The following is an 18347-nucleotide window of genomic DNA, read 5'->3' on the forward strand; positions in this document are numbered from 1 at the left end:
GAACTCCCAAGAGAATCAATCTACCATCCCAATGAGTTTGCAACTACCCATGTTCTCAATTTAGGCGCACCTCCTGCACTTCAAAACCAGAAGTTAATCCTTGAGGACAGTGATGAACATGATGGGGAAGATTTTTTTCCAAAATGAGTCTCAAGCTGCTCCCGAAGATCAGTCCGACCAGGGGACTCGACTTGCAACTCAAGTTACTAACCGAGTTGTAAATCGATTTGATCTAGCAACACCCGAAAAGCCAGTCTTATCAGATAAGAAGACACCACGCGTCATCCCCCCTCCATACACCCTGGAAGATTCAAGAAGGAAATAAAAGAGATATATTGAGAAATACTGGATACTCTTAAAGGACTTGAGCAACAAGTATTTTTGATAAAAGCTTTTGCTAATGTCCCTTCCTATTGACCAATCTTAAAGGATGTACTTTTAGAGAGGATTCAAGAGAAGAAGGAATCAGATGAGGCTGCTCAGGAAAAAGCCAAGGAAGATGAGAGAATAAGAGCACTAAACCATGAGAGCAATTCCACAGTCCCAAAGGAGTTTATCCTAAAGAAGTTAGAGGACACATGTTCATTCACTTTGCCTTGCTCACTAGGTCCTCTATCTTTCAATAGGTGTTTCTACGATCTCGGAGCTTCAATTAGTCTCATGCCTCTCTCGGTAGCTAGAAGGCTAGGTTTCACGAGGTACAAAGCGTGTATTCTATCTCTCATCTTAGCGGATAGAACAGTAAGGGTTTCACCTGGCTTGTTATAAGATATCCAAGTAAATATTGGTGAAGTGGAAGTGCCAACTGACTTCATTGTTTTGGAGATGGACAAAGACCCTAAAGATCCATTGATCATGGGAAGACCCTTCTTAGCTACTACTGGAGAAATAATAAATGTAAGAAGAGGGATAATCGACCTCAATTTGGGTGTTAATTTCAATATGAAGTTTGATATCACAGATGCTATAAGAAAGCCAACAATTGATGGACAGACCTTTACGATTGAACAAAACAATCAGCACACTAAGGCATCAATTTCAAAGGGTGTAAATGGGTCTAAAACTAAGATTTTGGAATTAAATAAGGGTAGATTAAGGGGAGGTCGATCACCACAATCGATTTCCCACTCGAGTCCTCACTCGAGTCAAGTCCCAATGCACCCGAAGTGTCCAGACTTGCTCACCAAGCCTCCCCAACAGCCAGAGTCAATGAATCCTACATATGGTGCTTTATCACAATTCCAAACTATCAACATTCAGAGGCTTTCAATGAGGGAGTTAACAACTACAATGAAGGAGACGAGTGGGCAAAACAATAAGTTCGAGGAGCAATTCAGTACTTTTTCTCCAAAGAAATCCATGGAAGGTATAAGTCTAAGGGAAAGGAGAAATTCTTTTAGCATTAACCCAGGAATAAGATGAGAAATGATATTTCTAATAACAGAGGGGTTCTCACCACCTCTCTATGAATCTCTTAAGGCATAAAGGAGCATGAACAGTCAAGCTTAGTAATTTTAAACAAGCTCACCTGTGAGAAAGTCCCAGCGGTATCCTTATGTATAAAGTTTAAGGTTGCATTTGTGTGTTTTGGTTGTTTATTTTAGTTTCAGGAACTAGTAGGTTTAAGGTTGAATCTGATCGAGTAAAATTATGAATCCTATCGAGTAGCTACCAATCTGATTGAGTGCATCAAGATACCAGTCCGAGCAATCCAAGTTGCAGTCTGATCACCTATCCGATCAGCACTCCGATCAAGCATCCGATCCAGTACCAGATTACTCGACCGAGTACACAGTGGAGGAGCCAGTCGATCCAATGCACTGCACCATCGACGTGGAGAACATTCTGGGCTACACTTATGACCAGATGAGCCAAGCTATGGGCTGTTACTTCTTGAACCCATGAGGTACACACCTTCTCTATATCATTGTTTATACTATTGCATTTCATTTAGAGTTTCAGTTGTTTAGATCCTAGATCATTCTCCTTGCTTTTGTTACACACGGACTGTGTAGTTTAAGTTTGGGGGAGGGTCTAGGATAGCATCTAATCATGTTTTCTGTGATTCTTACCTTCAAATTTTTAGCATATAGTCTTACATTCATCTATATGCATAAAAAACCCTTAAAATTTGAAAAGTTTTCAGAAAAATCATTAAAAACAGAGTGATCATATAGTTGCATCTGCATATTAGGACGTGACTCATCGTACGTACGGATGCAATCACTGTTTGTATGAATGTTGTAATCGTTCATACCCGATACCCTAAACCCTACACCCTATACTTATATCTCTTAGTTGAAAGCATTCTACACCAATATATGAAACATCAAATTACCAATATAAATCTTATAACAAAAAAAAGTTTAAGCATATTCATTTTATAGATATAAATTATACATATGAAACTATTGAAATTAAAAAAAAAACTTTAATATTACATTTAGTCACTTATCTTACATTAAGTCATCGTTAATGTATAAAAAAATTTGTATTAAGGATAATATAACTTTAAAATTTTCTAAACTCAAAAATATGAAACTTCAATTTTTAATTAATTTTACGCTTATTCCAATATTAATACAAAGAAAAATAATAAAATATTAGACTACTAATAACAAAATACAAAGATATCCGCTGAATCTAAAGGTTTTATTCACTCTTTCTGTTGAGTCAGATATTTCTTTAGGATTATGTGCTTTTGCTTGTTTTGGATCTCGAATCTCTGTTGATCGTCTCTGCAATCTCACGAAGATGAAGATGGTTTCAAGCTACGACTCTTTTCATTCTCTCTGGGTGACAAGGCGCATAAATGGGACAAAACTTTCCCTCCTGGATCTATTACCTCCTGGGATCAATGCAAACAGTAATTTCTTGCCAAGTTCTTCTCAAACTCCAGAACTGCGCAACGAGATTTCTGGATTCACTCAGAAGAATGGTGAAACACTCTGTGAAGCATGGGAGCACTACAAAAGTTATCAGTCTCAGTGCCCCCCCCCTTGGCTTCATCAAGGAATCTCTCCTTAGTACTTTCTATCGAGGCGTTCTCCCAAAGATCAGGATATTACTTGACACAGCCAGCAATGGCAACTTTCTCAGCAAGAATGTCTACGATGGTTGGGAGCTTGTCGAGAACCTAGCCCAATCTGATGGCAACTAAATTGAAGACTAGGACAGAACCATCCGGGAAAGCACATATCTTGATTACAAGTACAAGAACGAGATGAAAGCCGTGAATGATAAACTAGGAAGACTTTTGATGAGCCAGAAAAGGAACATCCATTTCGTCTCTGAAGAAGACCCTTTCCAGATTCTAGATGGGGAGGGAGAACAATCTGAAGAGATAATCTATGTCCAGAACCAAGGTGGATACAACAAGGGATACAACCCCTATAAGCAGAATCCCAATCTGTTTTATCGAAACAACATTGTTTCCAATCCACAAAATCAGGTTTATCAAGCTCCACAACAACATCAGTTGGGGTAAAACAAACCATTTGTGCCCTACAACCAAGGTTATGTGCCCAAACTACAATTTCAGTCAAGGTTACCAACATCCAGCAGGACAACCACCAGGATTCCAACCCAACAAGTTCCGCCTTCTCAGGCACCAGACCAGGACATGAAAAACATGCTTCAGCAACTCATTTAGGGACAAGCAAGTGGCCTTGTGGATAATGCTTAGAAGTTTGCTGAGCTCACTCAAAGATTAGATTGCTCCTACAATGATCTGAATATGAAGTTTGAAACTCTGAATTCTAAGATCAATTATACGGAGGGAAAAACTGCTTCTACTTCTGCCCTAAAGCCTGGCCAACTCCCAGAAAAAGCTGTTTAGAATCCAAAAGAGTTTGCTCATGCCATCACGCTGAGGAGCGGTAAAAAGTTGCCTCCCAGAGAAGGACCTATTGATGTCACTGAGGACAGTGAAGATTTGGAAGGGGAGGATGTATGTTAGAATGAAGATCCGAATGTTCATCTGAAAGAATAAGAAGTCGTACCTACTACAAGAAAACACGTCGATTTCCTACGAACATTTCTACAAAAATATTGGTATGAAGAATTACCTACGGAAAAACTTCGCAATTATGACGAAAACGGAATGTGGTAAGAAAAACAAAGAGAAATTTACTACGACTAAATGTGTCAGAAAGTGGTAGGATTTTTTCCTACCAAGTTCTTATAAATAATAGTTTTGAAGGAACTGGTGAAGGAAAAGAGCCGGAACGTGGAAAGAAAACGCACGGAGAGATATTGGTAGGAATTTTTCCTTCTAAATACCTTCGACTTTAAAATGGTAGGAAAAGTTGTAGGAAACAGAAGATAGATGGAGGAAATTACAATGGTAGAAAATATGAAGGAATGCATTTGTAGGAAATCGGTAGATATATGGAGGGAAGTAAGGTAGTTGGAAATGCGAAGGAAATTGGGAGGAAATATGTGTAGGAAATTCGTAGGTTACTAGTCGGTGCTGACAAGTTGATAACAAGTTGATAATCTAGTGGGTGTATAAGTTCATAATGCAGTGCAAGTTGAGAAATAAGTGCGGTTGGTGAAACAGTATATATTTTGGTAGGAAATATGTAGGAAACAGATATTTTTGTGTCTATATAAATACACAAGCTCCCAATTTCACGCATTTCTCTATATTTTCTTACGAGTTACAAGTAAGAGTTTTTTTTAAAGAAAGTTCTATGAATTTTTTTTTTTATTTCTTAAATTTTTTTTTTCATATTTCACGAGAATTCTTTTTAATATTTTCAATGAACTACTTTCGGTCATGGTTAGACAAAGAATGCATGCACGTCGCTATGGATCAAGAAAGTTGTTTGAGAAGTGGTATGATGTTTTGACCTTGTCCTTGTTGTAATAATACAAAATTTATCGATAAGGATTTAGTTTGGAGTCATATCTACAGAAATAGAATAATGTCAAGTTACAAAATATTGTATTATCATGGGGAAAATGATGCATACGATGTGGGTAGTTCTAGTGGAAATGTAGTAGAGAGGGTAGAAGAATCTATGATTAGAGAAGAAGAGGTAGGTACAACTCAAATGGTACATGATGCTTATAGGGAAAATATGAATGCCTATTCAGAACTTGAGAATACCGTAGAAGAACCAAATGTAGAAGCTAGAAAGTTTTATGATATGCTAGATAGTTCGAAGAGTAAGTTGTATGAAGGTTGTAAGGAAGGTCATTCTCCTTTATTTACTGCAACTAGAATGATGAATATAAAGACATATTACAATTTACCTGAAGATTGTGTAGATGCTTGGGCAGATTTCGTAAAAGAAATATTGCCCGAAGATAACATCTCACCAACTTCTTATACTTAAATTGAAAAGCTTGCAGCTAGTCTCGGTTTGCCATATCAAATGATCGATGTTTGTATCAACAACAATATGATTTACTGGCAATCAGACGCAGACTGCATAGCTTGTCGATTTTGTGGGAAGCCTCGGTTTCAAAATACTGGTGGAAGGTCTCGAGTGCCATTTAAGAGTATGTGGTATTTACCAATAGCAGATCGGTTGAAACGATTATATCAACAACTCCGCACGGCTGGAGCTATGAGATGGCACCACGAGCATGCGAACCCTGAAGGTCATATTGCCCATCCCTTTGACGCTAAGGCATGGAACCATTTTCAAACAATGTATCCAAGTTTTACAGAAGAAAGCAGGAACGTCTACATGGGACTTTGTATAGATGATTTCAACTCCTTTAGAAAGCATGGATGACAATATTCTCTGTCGCCAGTTATTCTCACACCTTACAATCTGCCTCCATCGTTGTGCATGAAACAAGAGTTTTCTATTTCTGTCTTTCCTGACGGATATGCTTCCGACCTACAAAATTGTGTTGACAACCAAGAAGGTCGTTTATCAGGGATGAAGAGTCATGATTGCCATGTGTTTATGCAACGCTTACTTCCATTTGTATTTCTGGAACTCCTCCCAAAAAATGAATATGAAGCTATCGGAGGTACGAATAAATTATCTTTTTCATTATCATTCTTGTTATAAATTACCTTAACAATATTTATACTTATTCATTTGAATTCTTCTAAGTAAATTATATTAACATATATAAACGTATAAATGTATTGTAGGAATTAGTGCTTTCTTTCGAGACCTCTGCGCAAGATCACTTACGGAAGATGGCATTAGGCGATTATCGGACAACATAGCAGTTCTTATATGCAACTTGGAGAAAATATTCCCACCGTAGTTCTTTGATGTAGTGGAGCATCTTCCTATTCATCTTCCTAGGGAGGCAGAACTTTGGGGTCCGGTTCAATATCGGTGGATGTACCCATTCGAAAGTTTCATGTTCCATCTGAAAAAGAAGGTGGTGAATTTAAGCGAAGTCAACGGTTTTATTATCGCACAAAGCATCAATGAAGAACGATCCAATTTTGCTGCCCATTATTTCCCCCGGAGTGTTCAAACAAAAAGCAGAAAACCTACCCGTTTTGATGATGGAAGGGAAAAACCCAATACATAACTTTCGTTACAGATATCTTCACACAAATCGGTCGGTTAAGTGGAAACCAAGGCAACAATGGCTTACAGAAGAATATTAAAACACTTGCATACCTACATTTTGCTTAACTTTGAGGACTTGTTTCCATATGAAAGGTATATAAATCTGAGATCAGTTTCATTTATATTTACTTATTAAAACTTGTAATCATTCCCTGAACTTTTTTCCCAACAGGATGTATCTTGAGCAATTACGAACAGCTTACCCATATTATGATGACGAGACTCTTAACAGGATAAAACAAACTGAGTTTCTACCTTGGATGAAATTTTATGTGAGTATAATTTTTATTTACTTTTGATTTTCGTATTATTTCCATTAACAATGTTAAATACAGGTTCAATCATGCAACGATAGAGATGAGCGCGTATCTACTTGGTTAGAAGAGCTGGTAGATGGTCCAATGGCACTTGCACAAAGTTCACCAGCTTACTACACCCGTGGCTATGCATTCAAGGTTCTTAAGGAGAGTGAGAATAGGAAAACCATTAACACTGGTGTTAGTACGAAAGCCGGTGATATGATTCGTGGGTTACGTTACACAAATAAGCCCTAGAGGGAGCGTACATGGAGTTTTAGAAACCGGTCCTTTACAGCAGACATTTGTTGGGAACATACAAGCTGTTGATCTTATGCTTGATGAAACTTTCGACTCCCAATTAGAAGAAGAGACAATCCTCAATGAGATTTTGAATGTTTCCGAAGAAGAGCTTGGAGAGCTAGATCAGACTCATAATCGGAGTAATAAACATTTATTGTTCCAAAAAACATATCCTCAATCATTTCCTATATTTGAAAAAGAAATATTTGTTTTTTTTTAATTCTTAATGAATTTTAGTATTATCCAAAGTTTTCTTTTAAAATTCCACACATAAATGTCAAAATATATGAACATTTTAGTTGCAATAAATAAATTTCTAACCTTCTAAACACTAATTAGATATTTATAATTTGTATACAATATGTTTATAAAATACTAATTTGTATAATATTTTTATTGGGCCTATAATTATAAATATTTATAAACAGAATATTGTATCATTTGTATAAAGTACTAATTTCTATAATATATTTTCATAAATTTTACTTTCTTTATAAACTACTAACCACAATATAAATAATTATAATTTATTTTAAAATTACAAATGTCAATGAAATTATTTATTTGGCATATCACAAATATAAGGATTTTAGGCATAAAATCAGATTGGGCCGTACATAAAACTTTTTGGCCTTGCAAAAATTTGTTGGGCCTTGAACAATAGTCTTGATCCAATAAGGAAAAAGATGAAACCCTAAACACTCTAACCTTCTTCCTTCCCTAAGCCGTCTCAAACTTCTGCGATTTCCTTTCTTCTCACCATCGTTTCTCCTTGCTTCTCACCATCGTTTCTCCTTGATTCTCTTCTCAGCCCTAAGCTTCTGTTCGCCACCAGCTCAATCGACGAGAAGTGAGGATCTACTTCTTCTCAAATACTGCACCGAAGGTGGTATCTTCTCACCTCTTATCACCCTCTTAGTCTCCTCTTTTTATTTCTATTTTGGATGCTTAAAAGTTCTAACATTTCTACTCTTTTTCTTTGTGTGTAAATACAAGGCGGGTCCACGTTTCCTCTACAATATATTGCATTCAGCAAAGTACCGGGTAACTCACAGCAGCTTTCCAAATGTCAAACCAGAACCAGTCGAGCAAAGAAGGAGAGAAGAGTTCTCTCGAACTCCTGTACCACCTCTCCATTTATCAGTAAGTAACTATCAATTCAATGTTTTTTACAAGTCATAAAAAGTTTGAATTTTACTTAGGTTGAGAACTGAATTTGTTTTGTTATTTTCCAAACTTAATGAATCGATTGTGTCTTCATTACTCCTTGCTTCTGTCATATGCATGGGTGTTATAGCCATGTCATATAAATGAGTGTTTGATAAATGATGATTAGCTGCTAGTCTTCGCTACTCCAGCATCGTAGTGTCCTCATCTACTAATAACTATATTTATCATTTATGAACCCAATCAGCTATGCGTTTACTAGTCGATCCCTATGTTTCATTTCTTTTTATATGCAGAATTTAAGTTTATTTTATCATCTATGTTTTTTAATATGAATTTGAAAGAAGAAAAGGAAACGTTAACAATGTGTCTCTCGTTATTTCTATATGTTTAGGTGGAAGTCATTAAAAGTGTCGATTTTACTTAAGTTCATTACTGAATATGTTCTATGTTATTTTTCTCCCATGTGTGTTTCTACTTATTGTTTGATTGTTTTTTCTGTCGCATGTGTGTCTTTACTTATTGTTCCATTCTTATTTCTGTCACATGTGTGTCAACTGTGTTCTGTCCTTTACAATATATTAGTTATCCATTTCTGTCACATGTATGTTTAACTCATCCCTTTAATCATTTGTATGCTTGATTTTCAGCCACGTGGCCGGCAAGAATTTCTACAACACATTGCAGACCAGCAGCATGGATATGATTTTACTAGTCCTAGCTACTTCTTAGATGACTTACCGAGGGTTCAACGGCAAGCACGGTTTCAGCCTACAACCAATAGGAGTGAAGGACTTGAATCTAATTCTCCAGAGCCTACAAGGGAAGGATATGTAGTTCCTATTTTAGTGGATGTGACTGATCTTTTGCGAGCTCCTGGACGGTCTCACCTCCCAGTCCTTTGTCCAGATCGTGAAGGCAATGATATTTGGTAAATCCTGTCCATGAACCTTACGCTTGAAAATTTATATTTGCTGTTACCAAAAGTGTATTCTAATTTGCTGATCACAATGCATGTTTAGAAGTGATCCTTCGAGGAAGATTACGAAGCAGCTTCTAATGATGCTTAAGTCTGATCTCCCTGGTCCATGTCCCACTTATCGTTCCTTACTACCAGAAAAGAAAAACCGTTGGTTTAGAGGATTTTCAGTTAATATCTTTTTCATTTCCTTCATGTTTAAAGTCATTTAGAAAGACAAGTATGTAAGTACTAACTCATTGTTTCTTATACAGCAAGAGTTCCACTGGGACGTGAGCATCAATGAGCATGTCTGGACAAAAAACATGAAGCAAGCAGACAAGGCATGGATGAAGGCGAGGAAACGTTTGTTTGATGGTTACATAAAGATGTGGACATATGAGAACAAGATCAAGCAAGCTGAGAAAAATTCCAAGAACCGAGGAAGTCAAAGGGGCGGATTAGGTGTTGCTAAACACAACAACGGTGCAAAAACATTTCAACGTCGTTGGGATGAATTGGTTAGTCACTTCTGCAGCCTCCAAGGATAAACCTGCGAGATACGTTCCCCCACCATACAAACCACCTATACCATTTACAGGAAGATTCAAAAAGCAGCAAGCTGAGAATTACAAAGCTCTCTTTGAAAAACAAGTAAAAAATATTGAGTTAAGAAAGCCATTGCTGGATGCATTCGCGCTTGTTCCTCCTTATCAGAAGTTTCTTAAAGATTAAGTTATGGAGAGAGAAATAGAAGTCCAAGGCATGGTGATACTAAGTCATGAATGATGTGCTATTATCTAGAAAAAGATTACTCCCTTGAAGCTTAAGGATCCTGGATCCTTCACTCTACCTTTCTCACTAGGCTCTCTATCATTCAGTAGATGTCTATGTGATCTTGGAGATTTAGTGAGTCTAATGTCATTGTCTGTGGCCAAGCGTTTAGGATTCACAAGATACAAGGCATGCATCATATCTCTCATTCTAGCTGATAGAATAGTGAGGCTCCTATATGGACTATTGGAAGATTTGCCAGTAAGGATTGGTGTTGTTGAAGTCCCTACATATTTTTTTGTCTTGGAAATGGATGAAGAACCTAAGGATCCTTTGATTCTCGGAAGGCCATTCCTAGCCACTGCATGAGCAATTATCGATGTTAAGAATGGAAAGATAGATCTATGCTTGGGGGTCGACTTCAAGATGACATTTGACAACAAAGAGTCCATGAGGAAACCAACGATTAATGGCAAGATGTTCTAGATAGAGGAGATGGATCAGCTAGCTGATGAAATTTTAGAAGAACTTGCTGAGGAGGATCATCTCAAAACAGCCGTGACGAAGAATGGATCAGATGGATTCCTTCATGCTGAGACTAATGTCTACAAAACATTGTTGGATACCTACAAGGCAACTGATGACTAAGAACGTTTTGAAGAGTTGGATGAGTCTGTCAAGGAAGTATGCTCAGTAGAAGAGGAAGTCAATGGCAGCCCGAGCACTCACCTAGCTATTGACCCTATCAATGCGGTTGATAATGACTGGTCAGAGTTAAAAGCTCTCAAGGTTGAGCTCAAACCGCTACCTTCAGGACTCTGGTACGCATTCCTTGGACCCAACTCTACTTACCCTGTCATTGTTAATGCTAGCTTGAACAATGAGGAATTACATTTGCTACTCACTGAACTTAGATAATATAGAAGGGCCCTATGTTATTTCTTAGATGATATCAAGGGGATTTCACCTAGTCTTTTCATGCATAGGATAAATCTGGAAAATGAATCATACTCTAGTACTGAACCTCAAAGGAGATTGAATCCAAGTCTTAAGGAAGTTGAGAAAAAAAAAATTCTTAATGTTGGGGTTATCTATCCTCTCTCTTCTAGTACTTGGGTATTCCTAGTTCATTGTGTGCATTTTAAGGGAGGAATTACATTGATAAAAAATGACAAAGATGAATTGATCCCCACTAGGACTATCACTGGCCATAGGATGTGCATTGATTACATAAAATTGAATGTTGCATCTAGAAAAGACTATTTCCCTCTTCTTTTCATTGATCAATTGTAAGAAAGATTAGCCAATCATCCCTACTACTGTTTCCTTGATAGGTATACTGGCTTCTTCCAAATCTCTATCCACCCAAATGATAAAAAAAGACCACTTTCAGTTTTCTCTGTGGCACATTTGCCTACAGACGCATGCCTTTTGGCTTGTGTAATGCACCTGCAACATTGCAGATGTGTATGACCTCTATACTCTCGGATTTTATAGAGGAGATGGTGGAGGTATTCATGGATGACTTTTCCCTGTATGGCTCCTCCTTCTCCTTATGTTTGTTAAATCTCTGCAGGGTATTGACAAGATGGGAGGAGAGAAGCCTAGTGTTCAATTGGGAGAAGTGCCACTTCACAGTAAATGAAGAGATAGTGTTGGGACACAAGGTATCAGAGAAGGGGATTGAGGTTGATAAGTCAAAGATTAAGGTCATGGTTCAGTTGCAGCCTCTCAAGACAGTCAAGGATATAAGGAGTTTACTTGGACATGCTGGGTTTTACAGAAGATTCATCAAGCACTTCTCAAAAATAGCAAGACCCCTTACAAGCTTACTGTGCAAGGAGGTCGAGTTTGAAGTTGATGAGAGTTGTCTAGAAGCTTTCAACAAAATAAAGGAAGCTTTAGTCTCATCACCAATAGTCCAAGCTCCAGATTGGGATCATCCTTTTGAGATAATGTGTGATGCTTCTGATTATGCAGTACGGGCTGTGTTGGGGCAGCGGATTGAGAAAAAGCAGCATGTTATCTACTATGCAAGTAGAACTGTCTTTGCATTTGAGAAATTTAGAAGTTACTTAGTGGGATTAAAAGTGGTAATTTACACAGACCATGCTGCACTTAGGCATATATACTCCAAGAAGCATACCAAACCGAGACTGTTGAGATGGATACTTCTACTCCAGGAATTTGATATGGAGATTGTGGACAAAAAGGTGATACAAGACTCGGTGTTGAGCTTGTATCAGGATATATATGATGGCTACACAAGATGGGCGTCGCTTCTCTCTTGTGTAGGAAAGATGGTCGTTGATGTAGATCTGACACGATGGCGGTCGCTTCTCTCGTGTGGGATCGAATGAAGGGGAAGTGCTGGCGGATTGAAGTACACCACAGAGATGTGATTGGTCTCTGATATAGTACACGATCTTAGCCTTGTGGAATCACACACACAAGACAAAGAACAAGCTTATTCTCTTAAGAACACTTAAAGAGAAGAAGTGAAGAAAGTTCGGTTCTTTATTGATAATCAAGGGGTAAAAAATCGTACAACTGCTGCAGGGGCACTTTATAAGAGTCCATCAGCTAGCCCTAGGGCCAAAAATAAATGCAAAAAGAATACAAAAGGAAACAAATAAAAAGCAAACACAAAACTCATTGTTTTTTGAAAGAAAATGACAAAATAAAGAAACTAATTGTGCACACTTAAACTCACTTGAAGGGCACGTATTCTAGTCGTTGTTGGGGCTTAGTGGACCTGCAAGTATCGAGAATATTGAATAGAACTTACCTAGATGCGATCTATGCCCAATCGATGTTCTCTGAACTACGTCTTGATCTACTTCATGGGTCTTGTTAGGTGCATGTTTGTTTGTTGGTTTCTTGAAGTAGATGGTTTCTTGTAGTTTCTCTTGGGTAGCTTGATCAGTCTCTTGAAGCTCTTCCAAGTCCTTGATATCTTGTTCTTGATCTTCACTCTCTCGATCACTCTCGAAGGTGAAGCTTGTTTTGCTCGTCTCTTGTGACTCCATTGTCTTCTATTGGATTCTAGAGGTTTCTTGACCTGTCAAAAGAGAATTCATACCTGGGGAAATGGTATGTTCAAGACTCATTTGGGTGAATGCTTCAGCAAGCTCTTCCTCGGCGATGGGATCATATCCGTCATGATGGAGTAACAGTGATATTGTGAATTACAAGGTCTATGGAGAGGTTCCTGCAGACATGGATCCTTATAGGAAGAAAAAGTCTTTTAGAGATGTCAACCACTACTTCTGGGATGAACCTTACTTGTACAAGAGGGGTATAGATGGACTGTTCAGGAAATGTATAGCCGAAGGAGAAGTGAAGGGAGTGCTTGAGCATTGTCATGGCTCCGCATATGGAGGACACTTCGCCATAACCACATCCTCAGGATCTTCTTTCCATTTGTGTTTTCTGTTTTATTACTTGCTGTATACTTGTTCTACTTTGTCTTCTTGCCAGTATTGATAATCATTACGTTTTAGCTTATACATGATAGTCGATGTTTTGCAGCCTTTCATTTATTGCATATATAAAATTTTCGCCTAGGATGTTAGAAAACAAAAATCATTTATGCTTGGCTTGACTTAATCATTTGTGATAAATCTTGATTGCTAGCATCACACCTGATTGCATTGACACCTATTCTATTGCAATGACATGATAGTACTCTAGGGTAATTGGTAGTAAAATCCTAGTATCTGCTATCAATAGTTCATTCCCATGAGTCTGTATCGAAATACACAACTCTCTCTCTATAAAGTTCCCTTAAACTTACATGCTATCTGGACAATCAAAAAACTATGTGTTGCTCCCGAATCAAACAAAACATAAGTGGCATTTCAACCAACATGAATTGTTTCTAGATAATTCAAAAAACATTCAACCACACAACAACATAACAACATTAACTAAGCAATCAAAACAAACAAACATGCAACACATAAAAGCAGGCAAAAACACTCAATTAAAACGAGAGGTTAAAACCCATACTTACCTGTCGGAACCTTTCGGTCATGGAGGTTTAGGGTAATCTAGTCCTAAGGGCACATAAACTCACAAACTCTAACTTCTCCACGAGATTTTTAATACCTAGATAAATTGGTGGCTTGGATGCAGATGCCGCCGAGATGTGTTAGGATTCGTGCTGCCCGACCATGGGAACTGCCAAGAGTGAGCAAGTACAGTTCGGAGGATTCTGTGATTCCATCGGAGCGTGTGAGACGTATCTTGAATCGATCAAAGAAAGAATCGTACATGGCTACAAGTCCTTCACTAACTTTGGTGGAATCGATTGACACTAGGAAAATAGAAGGTTCCGAGTCTTCCATCGAGACTGACCCTTCCGAGGATTTGGATGAATTTAGTGATGACGATGAGATCATCATCTGGATCAAAGATCACATGAATGAAGAATCAGAATCTTTGGCAGAGCTATGTCCAGATGGATTCCAATTACAAATTACTTTGAAATCTCCGTCAGTTCGATCCATGAACCTTTGATTCCATTGAGTGGGTTTGTCCAAGTTACTACATTAAATATGATTGTGTTGACAGATGGTTCAGAAGGTACGTATGGAAATGGCTTTGTGGATGTTGACAGATAGTTCAGAATTTCATGTCTAGCTCAAGAGATTGGTTGTCTAGGATGTTATTTGACATTAATGAGCTGAGTCTTATTGCCTACTCATTTTATGTTTCATCAACCAGAAGTTGAAATTATTAAGTGATTTGAGTTTGATAGCTTTTGTCAAGAGATTGAACTGGTTAGCTTATGAGCTTGTTGTCGAGGAAACATCACTGTTCGTATTTGATTAATTTAGCAACCTAGTGAACTTAAAGATCTCCACTGAAGTCACTATCTCATCCCCAGAACCTCCCTTTAATTGATTGATTTACCTTGCTTTATTTCTGTTCTTGCATTCCTAGTTCACTACGCGCATGTTATTGTTATGTAGTTTTATTTCTGATTTGGCTTAATGTTGTGTCTTGCTTAGTTCTTGCTAGAATTCAATACAATAGTTGATATTTTAAAACCTTTCATGCTTAGCTTAACTTGTTAAATATTGATTGCATCTAAACTGCTTGCACGCGTCCTTATGGTTCGATTAAGCCCTTTATACTACAATTATACTGGGTGATTGATTCCATTAGCACAAGAAACCTGTTATCAGACTTATCTTTGATTACTGGTGTATAATTTTTTAACATTTATTTGCTCATTCACGTTTAGGTTGTGAGTGATAAATTAAAGGAAAGAAAGAAAAAACAGATTCCTCACACTTGTAGCCGTAAAGGAATGGTTAGACTAAGAGAAGAAATGGTAAATGATATGATTTGATACTTTTTATTGTAATCAGCTTTTTTATTCACTAGATTGATGCATATTTGTGTTCTTCACAGAAAATGAAAATCCCAGAGCCATCTAAGGTATCGAGGCTGAAATTTTGGGTTAAGTCGCGTACCCCAAAAGATGGTACGCCAGTGAATACAAATGCTGCTGAAAAGATTGTAAGTTGTGAATTTAACTCAATTTTTGTTTTCAACTTTAGATTCCCTTCTTTTTATAACTTTATGACTTGTTGATTTATGTGCTCTAGAAAAAAGCTGCTGAGGTTGATACTGGGGCACATTCATCACCAACAGATAATCCAAAGGGAGATCTCGTTGCCCAAGTTTTAGGAGCTGATAATCTTGGACAGTTGAGAGTAATGGGTAGAGGAATGAGTATGTCCAAATTTTCTTGTTTCCAAGTAAATAATGAGTGTATGGATCATATGCAAGAAAAGCATTTTTAGATGCATAAACGGGTAAAGGACTTAGAAGATGTCATTGCCAAAATGCGGGAAAACCAGTAGGTCAGTTAGCCCTTTGTTAACATTGGTTGATTAGAAAATTGAATAATTGTTTGATTCTTTATGGCAATAAATTTGGTTTTTGTACAGAGGCAATTCACTGAAGTAGGTGAAAAAAGTGAAAATTAGTTATTACTTTTTTAGATTGAACATTTATATATATTAGTTATTCGAGTTTGGGTAGATATAGTTTTGGTCAAAGATGCAGCAATTTGGAGGAAGTCTTCTGAAATAGAGTGTATGGAAGATGCACATGGTTCCAATATCGCATGGCCAGAAGACAAAGTGGTCTTCTGTTGAATCTAACAGAGTAGAAAGATAAGAGATTTAGTTAATCTTTTTCTTCTTTTTTGTCGTCTAAGATTTAGTTAATCATTGTATGTAAAACTATTGTGTGATGCTTTGTTTAGCTTTTCCATCAGTGTGTGAATCAATTGTATGATTGTTGTAGGGGGAAGAAGAAACGTTGGTCCGAGAATGAAGAAACTTTAGTCCGAATTAGCTAGTTTTATTTAGTGTAAGACTAGGCTAATCTTTTGCTAGTTGTGGAATGTAAGACTAAGCAACTGCTACTAATTAGTCTGATTAGTTAAGTCATGGTATGTTGTTTACTTGGATTAACTTATTAAGAAAGCATGGTTTAATGCATCATATGGTAAAGTTAAGCATGGAATTGGATAGATTGTTTTTATTTTCTTTTACGGTTCTCTTCTCTTTTTTTATCGAATTAAATTTATTAATTATATAATCAGATTTTCATCTTCTTATCCTTTCCTAGAATTCAATTTCTTTGAATCCGATCGCATTTCAAAGCAGGGTAACAGGAAACAATAAAAACTTAAATTTGAAAAAACTTTAGTTAAGTTATTAGTTAGGGATAGTAATTTGGATATATGTGTCTAGGAGACGATATAAAGTTCAATATATAAATAATCCAAATAGTTTAGAGAAATTAAAAAATAAGCTAACCAAATAATGACACAATAAAAAAAAGGGTTCGTACGTATGTGCGTAATCAGCCGTACGGACGTGACTCATCGTACGTACGGATGCAATCACTGTTGTATGAATGTTGTAATCGTTCATACCTGATACCCTAAACCCTACACCCTATACTTATATCTCTTAGTTGAAAGCATTCTACAACAATATATGAAACATGAAATTATCAATATAAATCTTATAACAAAAAAAAATTTAAGCATATTGATTATTATTTTTTAACTCTTGATTTATTATTTATTGCAAATTATGATAATTGTTACAATGACGATTCCACTACCGACAATTCTGTCCGACCCTTTTAGATTCACCATAGATTACACCCTCTCCTGACCCACAATTAAGCGTATTCATTTTATAGATATAAATTATACATATGAAATTATTGAAATTAAAAAAAACTTTAATATTACATTTAGTCACTTATCTTACATTAAGTCATTGTTAATGTATAAAAAAAATTTGTATTAAGGATAATATAATTTTAAAATTTTCCAAACTCAAAAATATAAAACTTCAATTTTTAATTAATTGATTAAGGTGTGGATCACCTAATTCTTCTCATATCTACCGTTGATTAGAATATATATAACGGTCACTAATCAACTCTGTTTTATTAAACTTTTCTTTCTTCTTATTCGATGTCTTCGATGGAAACCCAATAGACTCGCCAAGATGAAGATGGTTTCAAGCTACGACTCTTTCCATTCTCTCTGAGTGACAAGGCACATTAATGGGACAAAACTCTCCCTCCTGGATCTATCACCTCCTGGGATCAATTCAAACAGTCATTTCTTGCCAAGTTCTTCTCAAACTCCAGAACTGCACGTCTGCAACGAGATCTCTGGCTTCACTCAGAAGAATGGTGAAACACTCTATGAAGCATGGGAGCTCTACAAAAGTTATCAGTCTCAGTGCCCCCCCCCCCCTTTGGCTTCATCAAGGAATCTCTCCTTAGTACTTTATATCGAGGCGTTCCCCAAAGATCATGATATTACTTAACACAGCCATCAATGGAAATTTCTGAGCAAGGATGTCGACGATGGTTGGGAGCTTGTCGAGAACCTAGCCCAATCTGATGGCAACTATAATGAAGACTTGGACAGAACCATCCGGGCAAGCACATATCTTGATGAGAACTACAAGAATGAGATGAAAGCTGTGAATGATAAGCTAGGAAGACTCTTGATGAGCCAGCAACGGAACATCCATTTCGTCTCTGAAGAAGACCCTTTCCAGATTCTAGATGGGGAAGGAGAGCAGTCTGAAGAGATAATCTATGTCCAGAACCAAGGTGGATACAACAAGGGATACAAACCTTATAAGCAGAATCCCAATTTGTTTTATCGGAGCAACAATGTTTCCAATCCAAAAAAATCAGGTTTATCAAGCTCCACAACAGCAACAGTAGGGATAAAAC

General features: G+C 37.1%; 1 protein-coding gene, 1 non-coding gene and 1 pseudogene across 4 annotated transcripts; 1 reads left to right on the forward strand and 2 right to left on the reverse strand.

Moving 5' to 3' along the window:
- Window positions 1-2898: 2898 nt before the first annotated feature.
- Window positions 2899-3006, reverse strand: LOC111829482. Its single transcript, XR_002832887.1, has one exon. It is a non-coding gene; the product is annotated as a small nucleolar RNA R71 (small nucleolar RNA).
- A 4847-nt stretch (window positions 3007-7853) lies between these two features.
- On the forward strand, window positions 7854-16008 carry LOC111829390. Of its 3 annotated transcripts, none has more exons than XR_002832876.1 (8): window positions 7854-8039; window positions 8150-8296; window positions 8971-9469; window positions 9554-9799; window positions 14190-14639; window positions 15304-15393; window positions 15474-15581; window positions 15671-16008. XR_002832876.1 is itself a non-coding variant. In XM_023778461.1 (8 exons), exons 4-8 carry the CDS (start codon window positions 9380-9382, stop codon window positions 15866-15868), a joined length of 732 nt encoding a protein of 243 aa, XP_023634229.1. In that variant the 5' UTR covers window positions 7854-8039; window positions 8150-8296; window positions 8971-9251; window positions 9343-9379; the 3' UTR covers window positions 15869-16008. The 3 variants fall into 3 exon arrangements, 2 of the variants coding, with proteins under 2 accessions (XP_023634229.1, XP_023634227.1); XM_023778461.1 differs by lacking the exon at window positions 14190-14639 and having other exon boundaries at window positions 8971-9251; window positions 9343-9469; XM_023778459.1 differs by lacking the exon at window positions 14190-14639.
- Window positions 16009-17759: 1751 nt separating this feature from the next.
- On the reverse strand, window positions 17760-17849 carry LOC111829483 (annotated as a pseudogene).
- Window positions 17850-18347: the final 498 nt, after the last annotated feature.

This window comes from Capsella rubella, unplaced genomic scaffold (genome assembly GCF_000375325.1).
Source record: "Capsella rubella cultivar Monte Gargano unplaced genomic scaffold, Caprub1_0 scaffold_12, whole genome shotgun sequence".
NCBI classification, from domain to species: Eukaryota; Viridiplantae; Streptophyta; class Magnoliopsida; order Brassicales; family Brassicaceae; genus Capsella; species Capsella rubella.